The sequence below is a fragment of the Phycodurus eques genome, chromosome 9 (assembly GCF_024500275.1).
Source record: "Phycodurus eques isolate BA_2022a chromosome 9, UOR_Pequ_1.1, whole genome shotgun sequence".
In the NCBI taxonomy this organism is placed as follows: Eukaryota; Metazoa; Chordata; class Actinopteri; order Syngnathiformes; family Syngnathidae; genus Phycodurus; species Phycodurus eques.
The window spans coordinates 28,675,459-28,697,000 of NC_084533.1; the positions used below are offsets into that span (position 1 = coordinate 28,675,459).

General features: G+C 48.9%; 2 protein-coding genes across 15 annotated transcripts in view; both read left to right on the forward strand.

Annotated features, from left to right (window-relative positions):
* The window catches only part of LOC133407442 (protocadherin gamma-C5-like), a 276,972-nt gene that overhangs the window by 184,369 nt on the left and 71,061 nt on the right, over positions 1–21,542 (forward strand). For 2 of the 14 annotated variants that reach the window (XM_061685351.1, XM_061685364.1), the window contains exon 1: positions 11,448–15,432. The exons of 9 other annotated variants lie outside the window; for them this stretch is intronic. In XM_061685351.1, the coding sequence (XP_061541335.1) occupies positions 13,024–15,432 (2,409 nt within the window). In that variant the 5' untranslated portion in view covers positions 11,448–13,023. Of the gene's footprint in view, positions 1–7,242; positions 10,098–11,447; positions 15,433–17,057; positions 19,632–21,542 lie in introns of those variants that run through there. 3 more of the 14 variants (XM_061685362.1, XM_061685368.1, XM_061685360.1) reach the window with 3 other exon arrangements.
* LOC133407776 (protocadherin beta-16-like) lies at positions 2,559–6,960 on the forward strand. The gene has a single exon (XM_061686017.1). It carries the CDS (start codon positions 2,767–2,769, stop codon positions 5,170–5,172), a length of 2,406 nt encoding a protein of 801 aa, XP_061542001.1. The 5' UTR covers positions 2,559–2,766; the 3' UTR covers positions 5,173–6,960.

The following is a 21,542-nucleotide window of genomic DNA, read 5'->3' on the forward strand; positions in this document are numbered from 1 at the left end:
CGGAGCCTATCCCAGCTGTCATCGGGCAGGAGGCGGGGTACGCCCTGAACCGGTTGCCGGCCAATCGCAGGGCACATACAAACAGACAACCATTCGCACTCACAGTCGTGCCTACGGGCAATTTCGAGTCTCCAATGAATGCATGTTTTCGGGATGTGGGAGGAAACCGGAGTGCCCGGAGAAAACCCACGCAGGCACGGGGAGAACACGCAAACTCCACACAGGCGGGGCCGGGGATTGAACCCGGGTCCTCGGAACTGTGAGGCTGACGCTCTAACCGGTCGGCCACCGTGCCGCCCTGTGAAAAGTCAATCCCAAGAAAATGTTTGGAGTTTCCCAAGATCCTTCATCTTAAATTTTCCTTTCAGCATCGCCTTTACCTTGTTAAGAGCGTCCTCATCAGCGGCAGCAATAATGAGATCATCGACCCAAACGCTTCGAATTATCCATTGGTTGCTTGTCTGTTTGTTGTCGACACGGTGATCTGCTGAATTCGGCACGAAGTCATTTTCAGTGAGGTGGTCGTGTGACACCCTATTCCAATCTCTTGCGGATTGTTTCAATCCATATCATGACTCGGTCAGTTTCCGAACTGTTCTCCCACCTTTGTCGCATTTGGTCACGTCATGTCATGTTGAGCTGCCGGTTGCATCGAAGTACGGTCAGATGTCATGTTTACAGTTGGAGTAAATGTCTCCTCGTAATCTCTTCCTTGCACCCGATGGTATCCTTTTGCCACATATCTAGCCTGATCAGTTTCAGTCTCATCTGGTTTTTCTTTGATTGTGTAAACCCGCCTGCATGTTTACCCTCTGGCAGCGCGGTCAATGCGAACGCGTTATTTCCCGGATGCGATGCTACGTCCAGCGCTCTCGTCGGCGTTGTCCTCACTTTGCGACCGTTGACGCCCCTGAGGTAGACCTCCGCAGCCCCTCTCGCTCGCGTGCGACGCCGCTTGTCCTCGATCCATCAGCCGGCACGGCGCGGCGATTTCCCGGCGTGAACGTTTCATCAAACTTCGTAAACTTGCCAATGTGTGTTGTTATGCGTGTGGTTGCGCTCGTATCGACCTTGGGTGTCTTATCACAACTTTGACAAGCCTTCATCTTGAATGCAAGCGTGTGCGCATCGGCATCGCTTGCTTTTTTCATATCGTCTCTCTTAATTTGTCTGCAATTTGCATTTCGATGAGTCGAGCTCTTGCAAAAAGTGCGCCATTGTTTATCGGTATTTTCTTGGGGTTCACTCGTGCGTTCCCGTGCTTTGTGGCCTTTCTGTCGACAGTTATAGCAAGTTACTTCAGAGTTATTTTTAACTTCTTTCTGTTTCACCCAGCCTTCCACTCGCCTTCATCACGTTGTCATCATTTGAGTGGGTGTTGAATTTTTTGTTTCTTTGTTTTGAATTGGCCGAACGTCATCGTCTTGTCGCTTTGCGTCACGTGGATAGCGAATGGCTTGAAGGTGTCCGGTAAACCTTTCAATATCATTGCAATCAGTAGTCCGTCGCTCAGGGTCTCTCGAGCGTTCCTCGATGCGGTAATTGCAGGTTCGGCGCGAATAACATAATCCGCGACACTGCTTTTTGTCGCGAAGTTAGCTCCGTATAAAGGCTAATCATCCGTGGCTTTCCTTTGCCTGCGTCGTACTCCCTCAGTATCTGCAACGCTCTCCCTCCGTCATCCGCTGCTTCTCTCATAATCAGCGAGAGGCTCGGGTCGTCCAAAACTTGAATTAGTTGGGCGTGTGCTGCTTCATTTTTCTCAGCATCGCTGTCACCGTCATCTTGTGCTGCACTGACCGCGGTTGCCTTGAGGCCTTGCAAGCGCAGGTGTCCCACAAACTTTGTCTCCCGTAACTCGTAGTTCTTTTCATCTCCATCGAAGCGTAAGCGCTTCGGTTCCACCGGCCTCCGACTTCCCTACTGTGCCCATGACCTGTTAGACTTGACATCTTGAGGGCACGAAAGACCGTGTTTGTATGTTACACTTTTTGGAGGAATAATTCACACACACACACACACACACACACACACACACAAGCCATCGTTAGTGCAAAAGCGGAACTACTTTTATTTTTGCACACGCGCACTTTTACACCTCTGACGCTTTCAGTGTAAGAGCATCCACAAATCCTAACAGTCATGTTCGGCCTTTGAGGCAAGTGTCCAACTTCCAGCACCACGGACAGCGGTTGGCTTGCAGAAGTGACCTTCTGTGGGGTGTGACGTCAACGCCCCTTTCTACTGCGGTGACATCATTATGTTATCTGCAAGTCATCTGTTCGCTAATCACTGAATTGAATCCTACATACATTTTCTATAAGATGCGCATTTTACTCCATTCATATTCGAGCTTTAATTCTGCTTTAGTTCTCATAATTTGAGTTTGAATTCTTTCATTCCTGGCTGCTGTTTTGGTGGCGGGTGATTATTATGATTTTTTTTTTTAACTTCCCGTTGTACTTTCTAATTTTCATCTCAAAGCGGCGCTGTCGGCATGCGTGCTGAGATTGAGTAGCTGCTGTATTTCTTTTTTTCCTGTCTACTCTTTGTCCCTGCCTTCCGTGCTGCTGCGTTGCTCATCGCACATTTTGAGCAGTCGTCGTTCAGGAGGCGAACAGTGAGGAATCAGGACTCGTGATCGGATTGGATTTGATTGAATTTGCTTTGGAGTGTTGCCTTTTTTTGTTCGAGGCGCATTTGGTCAGGGAGTCGCGATTGTTGGATTTGAATTGCTGACGGAAAACGAGCTCCGCGGTCAACACAATGAGACGGCAAGTACTGTTGTTCTTCTCGGCTCTGTGCCTTCGCTGCGTGCTCGGCCAGGTCAGCTATTCCATCCCTGAAGAAATGTCCGAAGGCTCTGCGGTTGGGAACGTCGTGCACGATTTAGGTTTGGAGCTCAAGAGGCTAAAATCCGGCAAGGCTCGTGTGTACACCGGCCGCAGTGTGGAGTACGTCGGCATGAATAAAGAAAGAGGAGTCCTGGTTGTCCGGGAGCGGATAGACCGGGAGGCTTTGTGCGGCGAGACCTCGCCGTGCGCTTTGCATTTCCAGATCATTCTGGAAAACCCAATGGAGCTGTTCCGCGTCACGGTGGAGATTACTGATATCAACGACAACGCGCCCAGTTTTGCCAACGCTGAAAAACGCTTTGAAATTAGCGAGTCGACCGTCATCGGGTCCAAATTTATATTAGAGAAAGCGATCGATTTGGACATAGGGACGAATGGCTTGCAGCAATACACACTCACTCCTGCTGATAACTTTGCATTAAAATTCGAGAATGAGGCAGATGGAAGTAAAAAGGTGGAAATGGTGCTGCAGAAACCTCTCGATCGCGAAAAGCAGGATTATATCAGGCTTTTATTAACTGCTATGGATGGAGGCGAGCCGCAGCTGTCGGGCACGATGCAGATATTTGTTAATGTGTTAGATGCGAATGACAACGCGCCCACGTTCGCAACACGTATTTATAGAGCCAAAATACCCGAAAACGCACCCAAGGGCACCAGCGTGACGACCGTGAGTGCTTCTGATAGAGACATCGGCGCGAATGGTGACCTATCATACCTGATATCGCCCAGCAAACGCCTTCTGTCTGATATTTTTCACATTAACCCGCAAAGTGGTGTCATCACCCTGGCAGGTGAGCTCGATTTTGAAAAGGCCACTTCCTATCAAATGGATGTGGAGGTGGTCGACAAGGGAGGCCTGTCTGATTCCACAAAGGTGGTGGTTGACGTCATCGATATGAACGACAATCGCCCTCACATTAATGTCGTTTCCAAATCAGACCGCATAATAGAAGACTCGCCTCCTAATACCGTTATTGCGATGTTAAGTGTGAGTGATCCGGATTCGGAGAATAACGGAAAAGTGGAGTGCGTTAAAGACGATAACACGCCCTTTAAAATACAAACGTCTTTGAATGGATTTTATAGTTTAGTGACAGACGGGGACTTGGACCGAGAGCGGTCGGCCGAGTACAACATCAGCGTGACGTGCTGTGACGAGGGCGTGGCCTCCCTCTCCAGCAGCGTCACTCTCACCTTGCGCATCTCGGACGTCAACGACAACGCGCCCGTCTTCGAGAGGAGCTCGTACGAGGCCTCCGTTGTGGAAAACAACACGCCGGGTCTCTCCGTCGTCACGCTGAGAGCCAGAGACGCGGACTGGGGCCGGAACGCTCGCGTTTCCTACATCCTGGAGGACTCCTCCGTGAACGGAGTGCCGGCCTCCTCGTTCGTGTCCGTGAACGCCCAAAGCGGCGTCGTCAGCGCCGTGCGCTCCTTCGACTACGAGCGGATGAAGCGGCTGGACTTTGCGGTGCGAGCGCAGGACGGAGGCTCCCCTCCTCTCTGCGGCAACGTGAGCGTGGGCATCCTGATCCGGGACCAGAACGACAACGCCCCTCAGGTCCTGTACCCGGTCCCGCCGCACGCCGAAACGGTGCCTCGTTCGGCAGACGCGGGCTATCTGGTGACTAAAGTGGTGGCCGTGGACGTGGACTCCGGACAGAACGCCTGGCTCTCCTATAAAGTGCAGCACAAATTTGCCACAGACAGGGGGGCGCTGTTTGAAGTGGGCCTCCACAATGGAGAAATGCGAACTGTCCGCCGAGTGACCGATAAAGACGCCGTCAAACAAAGACTGACCGTCGTCGTGGAGGACAACGGGCGGCCCTCTCGTTCGGCCACGGTGGCGGTGAACGTGGCGCTGGCGGACGGCTTCCCCGAAGTGCCGAGGTCGGAGTTCGCCGACGACTTTAGCGAGGACGACGACGACCGGCTGACTTTTTACTTGGTCTCGGCTCTGGCTGCGGTCTCCTTCCTCTTCGTCGCCTGCTCGCTGCTTATCGTATCGCTCAAGGTGTACAGGTGGAGACGGTCTCGCGTCTTGTACCGCTCCGACCTCCCCGTCATTCCGTACTATCCGCCGCGCTACTGCGACACGTTGGGGACGGCGGGGACGCTCCCGCACGTCTACAGTTACGAGGCGTGCGCCACCGCCGGCTCGGCAAAAAGCGACTGTAAACTGGACAGAGCTGCCGGTCGCAACGTGCTGCTCGTGGACCCAAGTTCTACAGGCACCGTGCACAAGTTGCGCAGGGAAGAGAACATCCTGGACGAACTTGACTCTCCACTAGAGGTTAGTTTAACATACTTTTAATACTGCGCGCTTTGTTACCTTTTGCATTAGAAGATTACATCTCATGTTTCAAAGCATCTTGTTACCTTCACGAAGCAGGAAGGCACAAAGGCAAGAGGTATGGTTCTGGTTTTTGTCTTTTGATTCCTGACAAACATCATGCACATGCCTGTAGTTTCAGGACCAAGGACAGCTTTTCGATCACTCATTTATTTCTTCTCCATTTGAGCCCGTGTGTTCATATAGGATGGAAGTAAATCCTTGTTCTGTGCTGCAAACTGTGGCAACGTTTTGATATTGTTTTAAAGTATTCATGTTGTTTTCTCCGTTCCCGCGGTCTCTGCCGGGCTGGATGGTTTTCAATGAAATATCATCTCATTGGCTGCTGAAAGTGGGAGGTGTGATCATTTTGATTGTTCTTTTCAAGCTGCTTGGACGTGCAGTAACTCTTCGGGGGTTTGGAGAGGCTGAGGTTTTCTTTTGTCCTTCAATGTGACTCTTAAAATCAGATGCTCTTCTACGGTCGTGGATATATTAGTCTTGAAAACTTTGCAGTTTGGTAGGAAGTGTTGACTTAAAACATGACAACTCTTGTTTTGTTTTGGATTATGTTTAAATGGGTTTCGTGGTCAGCTATTGAAAGAAAATCCCCCGAACGTTAATTTGCTGAGTAAAAAATCCTTCTGGAGGTTGTGGATGTCGTGCACTCGGGAAGGTTAACGTGTCGTCTTGTTATTTGGCGGACAGTAAACCACTGATTGTCGGAAATTGTGGCCCACCCACATATCTCTTGAAACAAGCATGGACAGTCGCTTTCAATTTGACATTTGCCGCTTTGCCATTTTCGTGTTTGTCAAGTGACTGCGTTTTAAAATGATGCGATTGAAAGTGATTGAAAAGGAGCATGTCCATTTGGACATCGTGTACCTGGGCGATGACACTCAAAATAAATATAAATATTATTGGGGGGGGCAAAACGCAAACATGTCAAGATGGGTTGAAAAGACGTGATTGTCGACATGACTCGACAGAAGCGAGTCGTTGCAAGTTGAACAGTGGAAACTTCGCTGCCTTCAACACAACTTGGCCAAGTGAATGCGACGTATGAAAATCAAACTTCAATTCGGCTCTTGAAACAAAAATAAGTGGAAAAGTGTTCGGCCCTTTTGACTTACGTGTGCGCAGAGGCGGCAAAAACGGGGGTGCCTGGGGGGCACGTGCCCCCGCCCCCCAACTCCCTTACAGCTACACAAACAGTCTCGAAAATGGAGGTCAAGTTCAGTCAATATTGTTCATCACCATGACCTCAAATCAAATGACTCGCAATCCTCAAAATGTCTTCCATTCAGAACCAACACAGAATATGCAATATGCAAATCATTGCACAATGATCTGGCAAACACACACAAATACATAAGTGTTGTTGTATAAACAAAACTATTCACCATGGATTCACATTTCACATTTTCTATTGTCGCATAAATGAAATGACCAACCTTGAAAATGGACTATTTATGCTTTTAGCAGCTTCTAAATCTGCATGAAGACAATTTAACACCCTTGTAACTGACGCGCATTTTTATTTCAAATCGTGTCAGTGGATTTTTGAACCAAAATGAAATAAATTCAATTTTCAACGACAGCAATTTAGTTTAGCGAGCTTCACTATTAGCACTGGCAATGGACGAACCATGCTAGCGCCGTGATTAGCTACGTGCTAATCGTCATTTTGCAAGCGTTTCACTTACTTTCGGCACAGTATAAAAAGACATCTGACAGTGGTGTTAAACATTCAACAACACTTCCATAGCTCCGTCTGGTTTTGATTATTTTTTTTTTTTAACAAAGCATACGTTGTGTAGCAAACAACATTTAATATGAACAGGATAGCATGGAAGCTTAGCATCTTCAGCAACGGCCGTGCTTACCTCAGCTGACCTGAGCGCTCGTTCCACGAAAACGGCTCCTCGTGTCGATATATGTACACGTCTTAGTCCTTAAAACAAACAAACAAACAAACCAAAACAAAAAAAAAGCAACCTACTACATCAAAATTATAGTGGACTAATTGTATTTGAATGATTTTGATGTTGTGTTCCGTCCCAGAGAAATTGAGCACAATACTCCGTCGCCTTGACGATGTGCCAGCTTGTGCATGGAATAATATCGCTAAATTACAGTTTCGGGACGCATAAATTTGATGTCGTTTAAAAAAACAGTAGACCTACCAGGTTTGGTGTCACGTTGTGGAAATGGAGTCAAGCCCTGTCCCAAGCCTGCAGTGTTGCAAAACGGCCTCTTAGGGCCGCTGTAGACCAGAAAGTTGACGAGTGGCAGCAGGATTGGAGCTGCGCCTCCCGTGGAACGTCGACACAACACGGAGACGACGCCGCGGGAGGAGAACGCATCGTTCGACGTGCTTGTCAAATGAAGAATATAGGCCATATATTTGGACCTTGAAGCTGTTTTCCTTCAATTGAGAGTGCGTTGCATCCGGCATTCGACTGCGAGGAGGGTCTTTTTTTGCGTGGAATATCAGCAGAGTGGAGCTCCGCCGGGGAGAATTGGACAGAACAATGAAGGCGCAAGCGGTGATGTTTGTGTCTCTCTTCGCCCTCGGCGCAGCGTACGGCCAGGCCAGCTATTCTATTCCGGAGGAAATGAGCAGAGGGTCGGTCGTGGGCGACGTAGCGCAAGATTTAGGTCTGGAAAGGCCACGTTTGATTTCGGGCAAAGCCAAGATTTATTCCAGGAACAATGAAGGATACATCGAGCTGAGCCGAGAGAAAGGACTCCTCCTCGTCAAAGAGCGGATCGACAGAGAGGCTCTTTGCGCACACACCGCGCTTTGTGCGCTGCATTTCAGGATCATTTTGGAAAATCCTATCGAGTTTTACAGCGTCACTGTGCAGATTACAGACATGAATGACAACGCGCCGAGTTTTGAAAAAAATGAGATGAAATTTAAAATCAGCGAGTCTGCGACCATCGGAGCCAAATTTGTTTTAGAAAGGGCAGTAGATCCGGATGTTGGAATGAACGACCTTCAAAATTATGAATTAAATCCATCGGATCATTTTGCTCTTAAATTGCAAAATAACGCGGATGGAAATCAAAACGTGGAGATGGTTTTACAGAAGCCTTTGGACAGAGAGAAGGAGGAGCAGATGTCGCTCGTGTTGACGGCGGAAGACGGAGGAGAGCCGCGGATGTCGGGAACGATGTTGATTCTTATTACAGTGTTAGACGCTAATGATAATGCGCCCGTTTTTACACAGCACACGTACAAAGCAACCGTGACTGAGAATTCACCTGTCGGGACGATCGTGGCAACTGTGTCGGCCTCGGATGCAGATGGAGGTTTGAACTCTAAAATATCATATTCAATAACAAACACCATGGACAACGTCAGAAATATATTTCAGATCAATCAAGACAATGGCCAGGTTTCATTAATTGGAAATATAGATTTCGAAACGTCAAAATATTTCCAAATTAATTTACTTGCAAGTGATGAGGGAGGACTCACAGATTCTTGCAAGTTGATTATTGATGTACAAGATGTAAATGACAACAAGCCCGAAATAAACATTATGTCCAAGTCAAATGTGATATCTGAGGACGCCGAAATCAATACAGTCGTTACTGTTATCAGCATAGAAGATTTGGATTCGGGAGACAACGGAATTGTAAAATGCTTTATCGATGAAAATATTCCATTTACGCTCAAAACTTCTGAAAATAACTTTTATAGTTTAGTGACAGACAGTGACTTGGACCGAGAGCGGTCAGCCGAGTACAACATCAGCGTGACGTGCTGTGACGAGGGCGTGGCCTCCCTCTCCAGCAGCGTCACTCTCACCTTGCGCATCTCGGACGTCAACGACAACGCGCCCGTCTTCGAGAGGAGCTCGTACGAGGCCTCCGTTGTGGAAAACAACACGCCGGGTCTCTCCGTCGTCACGCTGAGAGCCAGAGACGCGGACTGGGGCCGGAACGCTCGCGTTTCCTACATCCTGGAGGACTCCTCCGTGAACGGAGTGCCGGCCTCCTCGTTCGTGTCCGTGAACGCCCAAAGCGGCGTCGTCAGCGCCGTGCGCTCCTTCGACTACGAGCGGATGAAGCGGCTGGACTTTGCGGTGCGAGCGCAGGACGGAGGCTCCCCTCCTCTCTGCGGCAACGTGAGCGTGGGCATCCTGATCCGGGACCAGAACGACAACGCCCCTCAGGTCCTGTACCCGGTCCCGCCGCACGCCGAAACGGTGCCTCGTTCGGCAGACGCGGGCTATCTGGTGACTAAAGTGGTGGCCGTGGACGTGGACTCCGGACAGAACGCCTGGCTCTCCTATAAAGTGCAGCACAAATTTGCCACAGACAGGGGGGCGCTGTTTGAAGTGGGCCTCCACAATGGAGAAATGCGAACTGTCCGCCGAGTGACCGATAAAGACGCCGTCAAACAAAGACTGACCGTCGTCGTGGAGGACAACGGGCGGCCCTCTCGTTCGGCCACGGTGGCGGTGAACGTGGCGCTGGCGGACGGCTTCCCCGAAGTGCCGAGGTCGGAGTTCGCCGACGACTTTAGCGAGGACGACGACGACCGGCTGACTTTTTACTTGGTCTCGGCTCTGGCTGCGGTCTCCTTCCTCTTCGTCGCCTGTTCGCTGCTTATCGTATCGCTCAAGGTGTACAGGTGGAGACGGTCTCGCGTCCCGTACCGCTCCGACCTCCCCGTCATTCCGTATTACCCGCCGCGCTACTGCGACACGTTGGGGACGGCGGGGACGCTCCCGCACGTCTACAGTTACGAGGCGTGCGCCGCCGCCAAAGGTCACGTGACGAACACGCAAGCCGTGAGTCAAAGTTTAGTGAGCGTGGACGGAGCGGACGCCGACGTGCCGCGCGGCGGCGAGCAGACGTCGGGGAACTGCTCTCGGATGTCGACTCTGGTGAGTCAAATCAGTCCATTCGTATGATTCGATGTTTTTTTTTCAGTGGAGACTGTGGACGACTGGTTAGCACATTTGCCTCACAGTTCCGAGAACCGGGGTTCAAATCCCGGCCTCGCCTGTGTGGCGTTTGCATGTTCTACCCGAGCCTGCGCGGTTTTTCTCCGGATGCACCGGTTTCCTCCCACATCCCAAAAACATGCATGGTAGGTTGATTGAAGACTCTAAATTGCCCGTAGGTGTGGATGTGAGTGCGAATGGTTATTTGTTTCTGTGCCGTGCGATTGGCTGGTGACCCGTTGAGGGTGTACCCAACCTCTCGCCCGAAGATAACTGGGATAGGCGCCACCACGCCCGCGACCCGTGTGAAGAGAAGCGGTACGGAAAATTGATGGAATGATATTTTCAGTGTTTATATCATGGAGTAGCCTTGTTTTTAAATTGATACATATTTTAAACTCATGACGTCTCTTTTACAGTCTTGTATTAAGAACCTGGAAGCAATGCTTGAGGCAAAAGTCTACAGAAAATAATTTTGGTAGAAGTCACCTCAACAATATTCTTGAGAATATTCTTCTAGTCTTTGACGTGAAATTGTCGGCTACCCATTGTAAGTATCAAATGTGCATTTCTGATATGAGATGTCCAGTCCAAGAGTATTCAAAGCAGTGGCGTCGTTAGACATATTTTAGGGGAGTTCAGCCCCGCTAAAATGTTCTTAAGCCCCCTAAATGATTTGATTGTTTAAAAAAATACGGCATATATATATTTATTCAGGCTGTCGCTATCAAATATTTTTAGAATCGATTCTCCGATTTATTAGTCGTCAAATAATCGACTAATAATCGCCCCACCCCCATATATATATATATATATATATATATATATATATATATATATATATATATATATTTTTTTTTTTTTAACTAACATGTTTTTTATTCTCATTTATGAGGAATGGACTTTGATCCGTAAACTGCTCATGTCGGCACGGAGTGTATGGTATGAATTTGGTTTGAGAATTTGCGACAGCAAAAGGCTGAATGGTTTGCAATCGCAATTATCATTTTAGGTAAAAGGAAAAAAAAAAAAAACAGTTGACGACCATTCAGCCCACTCAATCATTTTATATGGACATGACACATCTAAGAGTGGCTGAAAAATCACTTACTGACGCTCCTCTGTCAAGTTTATCTGTGGCACTGCGTCCTTCTGCAATAAATGTCCGTGTGAAACATTGGTTCCGGTGACACAAACGTGGTTCTGGGCACAACTTCTTTTTTTTTTTTTTTTTTTTTTTGGGTGGGGGTGCTGGCGGAACTTCCACATCCACTCAGTTTTTAAGTCAATTTGGCTGAGTTCGATTTGTATTCCCCAGCCCTCATATTTTTTTAACCCAAAAAATCTTGACTAAGCAGGGATAAACCACAACCGTTTTGCCCCCCACCCCAAAAAAAAGAGAGGAAAAAAAAAAAAGACCCTGACTTCACAATATCAATGTGAAGCTCTTGGCTGTTTGCGCAAAGACAACCGAGGTTATGGGGTGAACTTTATGCATTAATTCACACCATAAAACAGGAGCAGAGTTGTCATCAGTGGATAATAATAATAAGAAGATGAATAATTCTCACTCACAGCCCCCCAATTCATAAAGCCGAGTGACACCCTGGATTAGAAGTATAAGTGTTAAAAAAGTGAATCAATCGAGTTTAGAGATTTTTTTTATTTATTCATTTATTTTACTTAAGTGGTGTAGTTAAAGCTCTGCATGTTGGCGAATGAAGTTAGACACGCCATCACGTGACGCTGACGTCTGCAGACGGCAGCTCGAGACACTTCCGGTGCGCCCATATTAAGACTTCCTGATGACCTGCGTCTCACTTTCACGAACGACTCCGACCGGAAACCCGAAAATATCGCAACTTTGCTCCCCAGTTTAGGCATTACGTTACATTACGGGGAATGGAATGGCGTACGAGTACATCTTTTATTTTAAAAGTAGTGGAGTAAAAGCAGGCGAATTTACAAAACTGCAAATTCTAAAAAATATGAGAACTTTGCACATCAACTCCAGTTTCAAGCATTTTTATTTTCTGTTGGATAAGTATTTTTCAAGCATTGTCTTAATTGGGTAATCATGGTTTTCTAGCCATGATTATGAAGGACAATGAAAAGTAAAGAACTTTGGGTCACAACTGAACTGTGCTGAGCTGGATGTTGATTGTCGCTGTCCATGGTGCTGGAAATGCTTGGAGCTGACATCAATTCAGGCGCACCTCAAGTTGTCGCAGCTGTTGCACTCTTCCTGCTTTTTCTCGTCTCTGGAATCGCACTCAACGTTTATTCATCTTCGAAGAACTTTGGTTTATGTTTGACAATAGTCTTGGTTACATATTGGATACATTTGTTCAAGTCAGAAAACGTGAATTATGACTTGAGTTTTTCAATCTATTTTTCAAATCAATCTTTATTTATATTGAAATCACCTTGAGGTCAATATTTTTAACATAATCTCTAGCATCTTTTCACATTGCAATCTAAGATATAATGTTATAATGAATGGAACCAAACCGCTTCCTTGAGCAATATCAGTAGATTATTTTGTCCTGTCTTGCTATTTATTGCCTTTTTGTTATCGAGCGGCAACAGATTACAAAACAACACCGAGTTTCCCTTGGCAATCACGTGGAGGTGCAGTTCCGCGAAAATGCTCTGAGCGCCGCTCGTGCTACGTCATTGAATTGGAAGGAAACTCGTCCGTGCAGCAGTCCTCCTCTCGGACTCCTTTTCGAGCTTCGCAGACGAGAAAGACGACGCTCTGCTCGCCATTCGATGAGGAACGTTTTCCGTGGATTCTCCTGTTTGATTTGGGAACATTCGACCGAGGTTTTTATTTTCAAGGTGTTTGGATATTTTCGGATCCGCGATGGACCGTCTGTGGATGCGCGCTGTCAGAGGCCGATGGCGCACACTGTTTGTCGTTCTTTGTCTCTGTGAGCTGCGCTCCGTGAGCGGACAGGCTCGCTATTCCATACCGGAGGAGCAGGCGGAAGGCTCTTTCGTGGGGAACATTGCGAGAGATTTGGGCTTGGATGTGGCCAGACTAGGAGCAGGTAAAGCTCGTATTATTACGAAAGGAGGCCGACAGTATGTGGATTTAAAGCGAGAAAAAGGCACACTTGTCATTCAAGAGCGCATCGACCGAGAGGAGCTTTGTGGAAAGACGACGCCCTGCAGCTTCACTTTCGACATCATTTTAGAAAATCCCATCCAACTTTATCGCGTGACAGTGGAGGTCGTGGACATTAATGACAACAGTCCGTCCTTCCCTCAGACGGAAATTCATTTGAAAATCGCTGAAAATGCTGCAGTGGGCACTCGTTTCTCACTTGAGAATGCAGATGACTCTGATGTCGGAATTAACGATGTTCAAAAATACATACTTAAACCATTGGATCATTTTAAATTGGAAATACAAAACCAACCAAATGGCAGAAAAGTTATTGAAATGGTTTTAGAGAAGCCTTTAGACCGAGAACAGGAGGAGAGCCTGACACTCATGTTGATTGCGTCAGATGGCGGTGAGCCACATCGATCGGGGACGGCGAGAATTCAAATCACTGTGCTGGACGCCAACGACAACGCGCCAGTGTGCACTCAACCTGTTTACAAGGTCGATGTGCGAGAAAATTCACCTGCAGGAACCTTGATCGCGACTGTGAGTGCAAGCGACGCTGATGCGGGCCTCAACGGTGACGTCACTTATTCCACTCGTTCTACCAAAGAGCAGTTGTTTGATGTTAATGTTAAAACAGGAGAGATTAAAATCATTGGTCAACTAGATTTTGAAAAATCACAGAGTTATGAGTTAAACGTCCAGGCCAGTGACCACGGAGGCTTTACAGACACGTGTAAGGTTTTCATCAACATAATTGATGAGAACGACAACGTCCCCACAATCAAGTTGATGTCCTTTTCTCAGTCCATACCTGAGGATTCTCCCCCAGGTGCAACCGTGGCTGTTTTCAACGTGAATGATGACGACGCCGACGGCAACGGTGTTGTCAAGTGCGCCATTAACGCTGACGTCCCGTTTAAAATCGAGTCTTCGTTAGCAGGTTACTACACCATAGTGACCGAAAACTTCTTAGACCGGGAAAGCGTCCCCGAATATAACGTGACCATAACAGTGTCCGACCGAGGCTCTCCGCCGCTGTCTAGCAGTCAAAACGTCAACGTTCAAATATCCGACGTGAACGACAACCCGCCCGAATTCCGTCAGTCGGAATACGGGAAGACCGTAGCAGAGAACAACCCTCCCGGTTTTTCCGTCTTGACCGTCAGTGCCGGTGACGCGGACTGGGGCCGGAACGCTCGAGTGTCTTACTTCCTGGAGGAGAAAGAAGTTCACGGAGCGGCCGTGTCTTCTTTTGTCTCGGTCCACCCGGAGAGCGGCGTCGTCCGCGCGCTCCGATCCTTCGATTACGAACAAATCAAGTCGTTCGACTTCAACGTGAGCGCCCGCGACTCCGGGTCCCCTCCGCTGAGCTCCGCGGCCGCCGTTCGCATCCTGATCCGGGACCAGAACGACAACGCCCCTCAGGTCCTGTACCCGGTCCCGCCGCACGCCGAAACGGTGCCTCGTTCGGCAGACGCGGGCTATCTGGTGACTAAAGTGGTGGCCGTGGACGTGGACTCCGGACAGAACGCCTGGCTCTCCTATAAAGTGCAGCACAAATTTGCCACAGACAGGGGGGCGCTGTTTGAAGTGGGCCTCCACAATGGAGAAATGCGAACTGTCCGCCGAGTGACCGATAAAGACGCCGTCAAACAAAGACTGACCGTCGTCGTGGAGGACAACGGGCGGCCCTCTCGTTCGGCCACGGTGGCGGTGAACGTGGCGCTGGCGGACGGCTTCCCCGAAGTGCCGAGGTCGGAGTTCGCCGACGACTTTAGCGAGGACGACGACGACCGGCTGACTTTTTACTTAGTCTCGGCTCTGGCTGCGGTCTCCTTCCTCTTCGTCGCCTGCTCGCTGCTTATCGTATCGCTCAAGGTGTACAGGTGGAGACGGTCTCGCGTCCCGTACCGCTCCGACCTCCCCGTCATTCCGTACTATCCGCCGCGCTACTGCGACACGTTGGGGACGGCGGGGACGCTCCCGCACGTCTACAGTTACGAGGCGTGCGCCGCCGCCGGCTCGGCAAAAAGCGACTGTAAACTGGACAGAGCTGCCGGTCGCAACGTGCTGCTCGTGGACCCAAGTTCTGCAGGCACCGTGCGCAAGTTGCGCAGGGAAGAGAACATCCTGGACGAACTTGACTCTCCACTAGAGGTTAGTCACTTGTGTGTTATTTGAGTTCAGTAGTCAATGTTTCGACTTGTCACAACTACAAATGAATGATTGGAGATGACCCCAATATTGGCGGCACAGTGGACGACTGATTATCACATTTGCCTCACAGTTCTGGGGACCGGGGTTCAAATCCCGGCCCCGCCTGTGTGGTGTTTGCATGTTTCCCCGTGCCTGCGTGGGTTTTCTCCGGGTACTCCGGTTTCCTCCCACGTCCCCAAAACATGCGCGCCAGGTCCGTTGGAGACTCTTCGGTGTGAATGTGAGTGTGAATGCTTGTTTGTTTCTATCTGCCCTGCGATTGGCTGGCGACCAGTTCAGGGTGTGCACCGCCTCTCGCCTGAAGATAGCTGCGATAGGCTCCAGCACGCTTGCGACCCTTGTGAATAAGCGGTACGGAAAATGGATGGCTGGATGTGTGGACCCCAATATATTCCACCCGGGGTCCCCCAATTTATGAGACTGTATGTACTCCTTCCGCTCTCTTGCATTTATAAAATCACACGGAAGCCAATTGTCACAAGGCAGCATCGGCAGAGGAAACATCGAATTATATTTTAGTTTTTTAATATATTTTTTTAAATATTTTATATTTTAGTCCAAATATGGACCTTTGCTCCCAGCAACCAGATGCTCAGGTTATCCTATTCAGCAAAGTAAATGGACATGTATGTCCACAAACATCAAAGCTCCATTGATATCAGCATCATTTGTGGTCTCACTGGGTTTTTTTTTCGACCAACCTGATCTTGACCTCCACGTATCAAGCGGAGTTGACCGAAATATTGTCACGTGGCTATTCTGTCTCCACTGTCACGTGTTGGCTCGCCTTCTCGCTCGGCAGATATACATTCTTCGTCTTGAACGAGTTGTCGAATTCTAAACAATTTAATTCGTTGAATTTGAAGCAGAAGTCAGTGGACATTCGAAGTTGGACTTTGCCGATGTGACTCGATTCTTATCGATCCTCTGGTGTCACAACCTCGGAGACAAACGTGTATCAGCCTTAAAATTTGCTGTGTTGCATTTCGCACGCCTCCCTGAACACATTTGACCACTTTGGAATTTCTGTCGTCATCTGAATATGACGTCAGAGCTCACTATGTTCTTCTGTTTGGCAATTTGTCATATGTTTTTGCGGGTTCAAATTGCGCATCGGTGTGTGACTTGGCTCGAATTCGTCCAGCACCATGGACAGTGACAGTGACAGTGACGTCACTGCACCACAGTCGCGAACCCCTCTCTTGCTTCGTTTCGTTTTTTTGTTTTTGTCTCATGCAATAGCTTCTGCAGCCTGAATGAAATCTCTCACATCACGTGACCAAGTCCTTAAATTGGAGGCTTTCATTGAACTATTATTTATTCATCATATGAAATTCGTGAGTAGCCTCGCTGTTTTTTTTCCAATGTATTCTTGTTCGTTTTATTCCTTGTCGGTGCATCAGAATTGACAGTTCAGGATGCAACTTTTTCTTTCATTCTTTCGGGCTGCACTTGCGCAATTTGAACTCTACGGGACGCTGTTGCCTCACGTTTTTCAGTTGTTTTTTTTCTTTCTTCTTCTTTTTTTTTGGAAAGCTTTTCTCACATTTCCTCTCAGTGCGTTGATGAAACACGGTGTCCGCGGTCAAGTGGCGCATCGTGGACGGATATTTCACGCTGGATTCTCAATGATATTCCCCACGTTTGGATGAACTCGCATTTGTTTTCTCTTTTTTTGAGCTGCATTCGGTGACCTCCGGTACATATAAAGGGAGAGAAGGACGGGTGTCCTTTGTTCAGCTGCGGAATCGGCCAGGACAATGAGACGGCAAGTACTGTTCGCGTTCATCTTCTGCCTCGGCTCCGTGACGGGGCAGGTCACCTACTCCATTCCGGAGGAAATGGTAAAAGGAGCTTTAATCGGTAACCTTGCCCGAGATTTGGATTTAGACGTCAAGAGGCTGAAGGCGGGCAAAGCTCGCATTTACACGGGAGACAGCGCTCAGTATATCGGGCTGGACGGGGAACGAGGAGTCCTCCTCGTCAAAGAAAAAATGGACCGCGAGTTGCTTTGCAAGCGGACGACGCCTTGTGCTTTGCATTTCCAAATCACGCTCGAAAATCCCTTGGAATTATTCCCCATTACGGTGGAAATCACGGATGTCAATGATAATGCGCCAGTATTCCAAAAAGACGAGAGGAAATTTGAAATCAGCGAATCGGCCGTCGCGGGCTCTAAATTCATGCTGGAAAAAGCGTTTGATGCCGATATAGGACAGAATGGTCTTCAGAGATACACCCTGAAGCCGAGCGACAATTTCCTGCTTAAACTGCACAGTCAGTCCGATGGCAGCAAAAAGGTCGAAATGGTTTTGCAGAAGCCGTTAGACAGGGAAGAACAGGAGCGGGTATCTTTGGTTCTGACGGCCGAGGACGGAGGAGAACCGCAGCTGACGGGAACAATGCAGATCCACGTCACTGTTCTGGACGCAAATGACAATGCGCCAGTGTTCACTCAGGCTGTGTACAAAGCAAGCATCACGGAGAACTCCGCTGTCGGAACACTCATCACGAAAGTCAGCGCGACAGACGCAGATAAGGGAGCGAACGGGCAAGTCGCGTATGTCATCGGGAATAGCATGGACACCGCGTCGAAGCTATTTCACGTTAATAGCGAGGGTGACGTCATCCTGAACGGCCAGGTGGACTATGAAAAAGAGAAAAACTATCACATTGACATTGAGGCTATTGATCAAGGGGGGCTCTCCGATTCCAGCAAAATCATTGTCGATGTCATCGATGTAAACGACAACAGCCCCGTTGTGAATATGATTTCAGCATCTGGCTCAGTGGCAGAAGATGCCTCTGACAGGACGGTCATCGCGTTAATGAGCGTCAGTGACCCTGATTCTGATGCCAATGGGCAGGTCGGCTGCGTCATCGGGGAAAATGTCCCATTTGCGATCAAAATGACATCTAATAATTTCTATAGTTTAGTGACAGACGGGGACTTGGACCGAGAGCGGTCGGCCGAGTACAACATCAGCGTGACGTGCTGTGACGAGGGCGTGGCCTCCCTCTCCAGCAGCGTCACTCTCACCTTGCGCATCTCGGACGTCAACGACAACGCGCCCGTCTTCGAGAGGAGCTCGTACGAGGCCTCCGTTGTGGAAAACAACACGCCGGGTCTCTCCGTCGTCACGCTGAGAGCCAGAGACGCGGACTGGGGCCGGAACGCTCGCGTTTCCTACATCCTGGAGGACTCCTCCGTGAACGGAGTGCCGGCCTCCTCGTTCGTGTCCGTGAACGCCCAAAGCGGCGTCGTCAGCGCCGTGCGCTCCTTCGACTACGAGCGGATGAAGCGGCTGGACTTTGCGGTGCGAGCGCAGGACGGAGGCTCCCCTCCTCTCTGCGGCAACGTGAGCGTGGGCATCCTGATCCGGGACCAGAACGACAACGCCCCTCAGGTCCTGTACCCGGTCCCGCCGCACGCCGAAACGGTGCCTCGTTCGGCAGACGCGGGCTATCTGGTGACTAAAGTGGTGGCCGTGGACGTGGACTCCGGACAGAACGCCTGGCTCTCCTATAAAGTGCAGCACAAATTTGCCACAGACAGGGGGGCGCTGTTTGAAGTGGGCCTCCACAATGGAGAAATGCGAACTGTCCGCCGAGTGACCGATAAAGACGCCGTCAAACAAAGACTGACCGTCGTCGTGGAGGACAACGGGCGGCCCTCTCGTTCGGCCACGGTGGCGGTGAACGTGGCGCTGGCGGACGGCTTCCCCGAAGTGCCGAGGTCGGAGTTCGCCGACGACTTTAGCGAGGACGACGACGACCGGCTGACTTTTTACTTAGTCTCGGCTCTGGCTGCGGTCTCCTTCCTCTTCGTCGCCTGCTCGCTGCTTATCGTATCGCTCAAGGTGTACAGGTGGAGACGGTCTCGCGTCCCGTACCGCTCCGACCTCCCCGTCATTCCGTACTATCCGCCGCGCTACTGCGACACGTTGGGGACGGCGGGGACGCTCCCGCACGTCTACAGTTACGAGGCGTGCGCCGCCGCCGGCTCCGTAAAAAGCGACTGTAAACTGGACAGAGCTGCCGGTCGCAACGTGCTGCTCGTGGACCCAAGTTCTACAGGCACCGTGCGCAAGTTGCGCAGGGAAGAGAACATCCTGGACGAACTTGACTCTCCTCTAGAGGTTAGTCACTTGTGTGGTATTTGAGTTCAGTCGTCAATGTTTGTACTTGTCACAACTACAAATTAACAATTGTAGATGACCCCAATATGCAAACTAGAACTAGCAGACATTCTAACAGCTTCTTCCCTCTTGCCATCAACTTCTTAAACAGCTAACCTCCAATTCCATGACAACATGCTGGCAATTTTTTGACTTGAGTTTGTTGTCACCTTTCTGTGGGGCCAATTGTACACGACTCGTGCACTCACTGTCGTTGTCTCGCCACGCTGCACTATTTGCATATCTGTTGTTGACCGATACTGGCCACTCATGTGCCTGAGTAGCATCTGCACCATTTGCACAATCAACTGAGTAGTATCTGCAACATTTGCACAACCAACATTGTCCCAGATGATCGCACCACTCGTCACTTTAAACTCGCATCCACTCGCTTGAAGTCTCGGCGCCCTTTGCACAAGGCTCACTGCACCGCACTATTGCAATATGAGTCTTTTCAACTGCTCTAAGTGCGAGAGGACTCTGCATCTTTTTGCACAATTGTCAAAAAAAAAAAAAAAAATATATATATATATATATATATATATATATATATATACCGGCATTACCAGATAACTAGCAACCCTTTACTGCTCAGTGACTGTTTTTCTCAATGTCTTCTCTGCCAATGGAGTGTCTGTTGTCGTATTCGAGCGGCTCCAACTCCCGGAGACAAATCCCTTGCGTGTGTGTTTTTGGACATACTTGGCAATAACGATAAAGATGATTCTGATATATTCCGCCCGTCATCCCCCAACTTATGAGACTGTATCTACTTCTGCCGCTCTCTCGCGTTTCTAAAATCACACGGAAACCAATTGTCACAAGGCAGCATCGGCAGAGGAAACATCGAATTATATTTTAGTGGCTCTAATGTTTCAATTGATATGTCCTTTTGCGGTTGTCTATGTCCAAATATGGACCTTTGCTCCCAACTAACGCATGCACACATTACACCTTTCAGCAAAGTCATGGGACATGTATCGGGAAAAGAACATCCGGCACGAACCGGACTCGCCTCTTGGAGTTGGTCACATGAAATGATTTTCAGTCGTATGCCATTGCAGAGAGATTTTGCGTTTACGCATCTGTAGTGTCGAGATTGCATGACTGTGCCCACCTACTCAACCCAAAGTGACTTTTTAAACTCCGAGTTAAGTGCGACTCTCCATCCCTTTTTTCATTTGAATGTGAAGGCATTCATCAACTGCAACTGCTGCCGCTTGTCATCTCAGTGTTTCAGCACCACAGACAGAGACAAAGATGTCAAAGTCATTTCCATTTCATTTGCCATGCAAGCATGACAGGTCCATGTTTCACATGGAATATTTCACCATCAACATTTAGCCAAGGTGGAAGTGATGCTCTATGTTCGTGAAAGGTTCACGTTTAATTGGGCAGGAAGTGTTGACTGTCACGCACATACTGAAATCACGGCACCAAAGTTTGCTTCAACCATTCAAGGGCGCTCTTTTCAATACTTAAAAATAAAAAACCGAAACGATAAACGGTTGTTAGAGTGCAACACAAACGATTATTTGTTTTCATTGTTTGTTTTATTGTTTTAACTTTCTCACCAATTTGTATCGAGTTCAGCTCTGGTATTATATGTCATCATCATGCAATCTCATTGGCAATATTGTAATCCGTTGTATTGGCTGTTTGCATAGCGCGAGAGGTCACACGCTTCTTCTGCCTCACTGTGACCTCATTTGGGTTTGGGGTCACTTCTGATCACGCATTGACGGTATCAAAATGGAAGATTGGCTGGAGATGTTCCAAATCTCTGTCGGGGCACTCGTCCTGCAGTTTCCATTTTGAACTCGCAGGGACGCTGTTGTCCGTGACGTGGCCGATATAGCCGGGCTGCTTCCT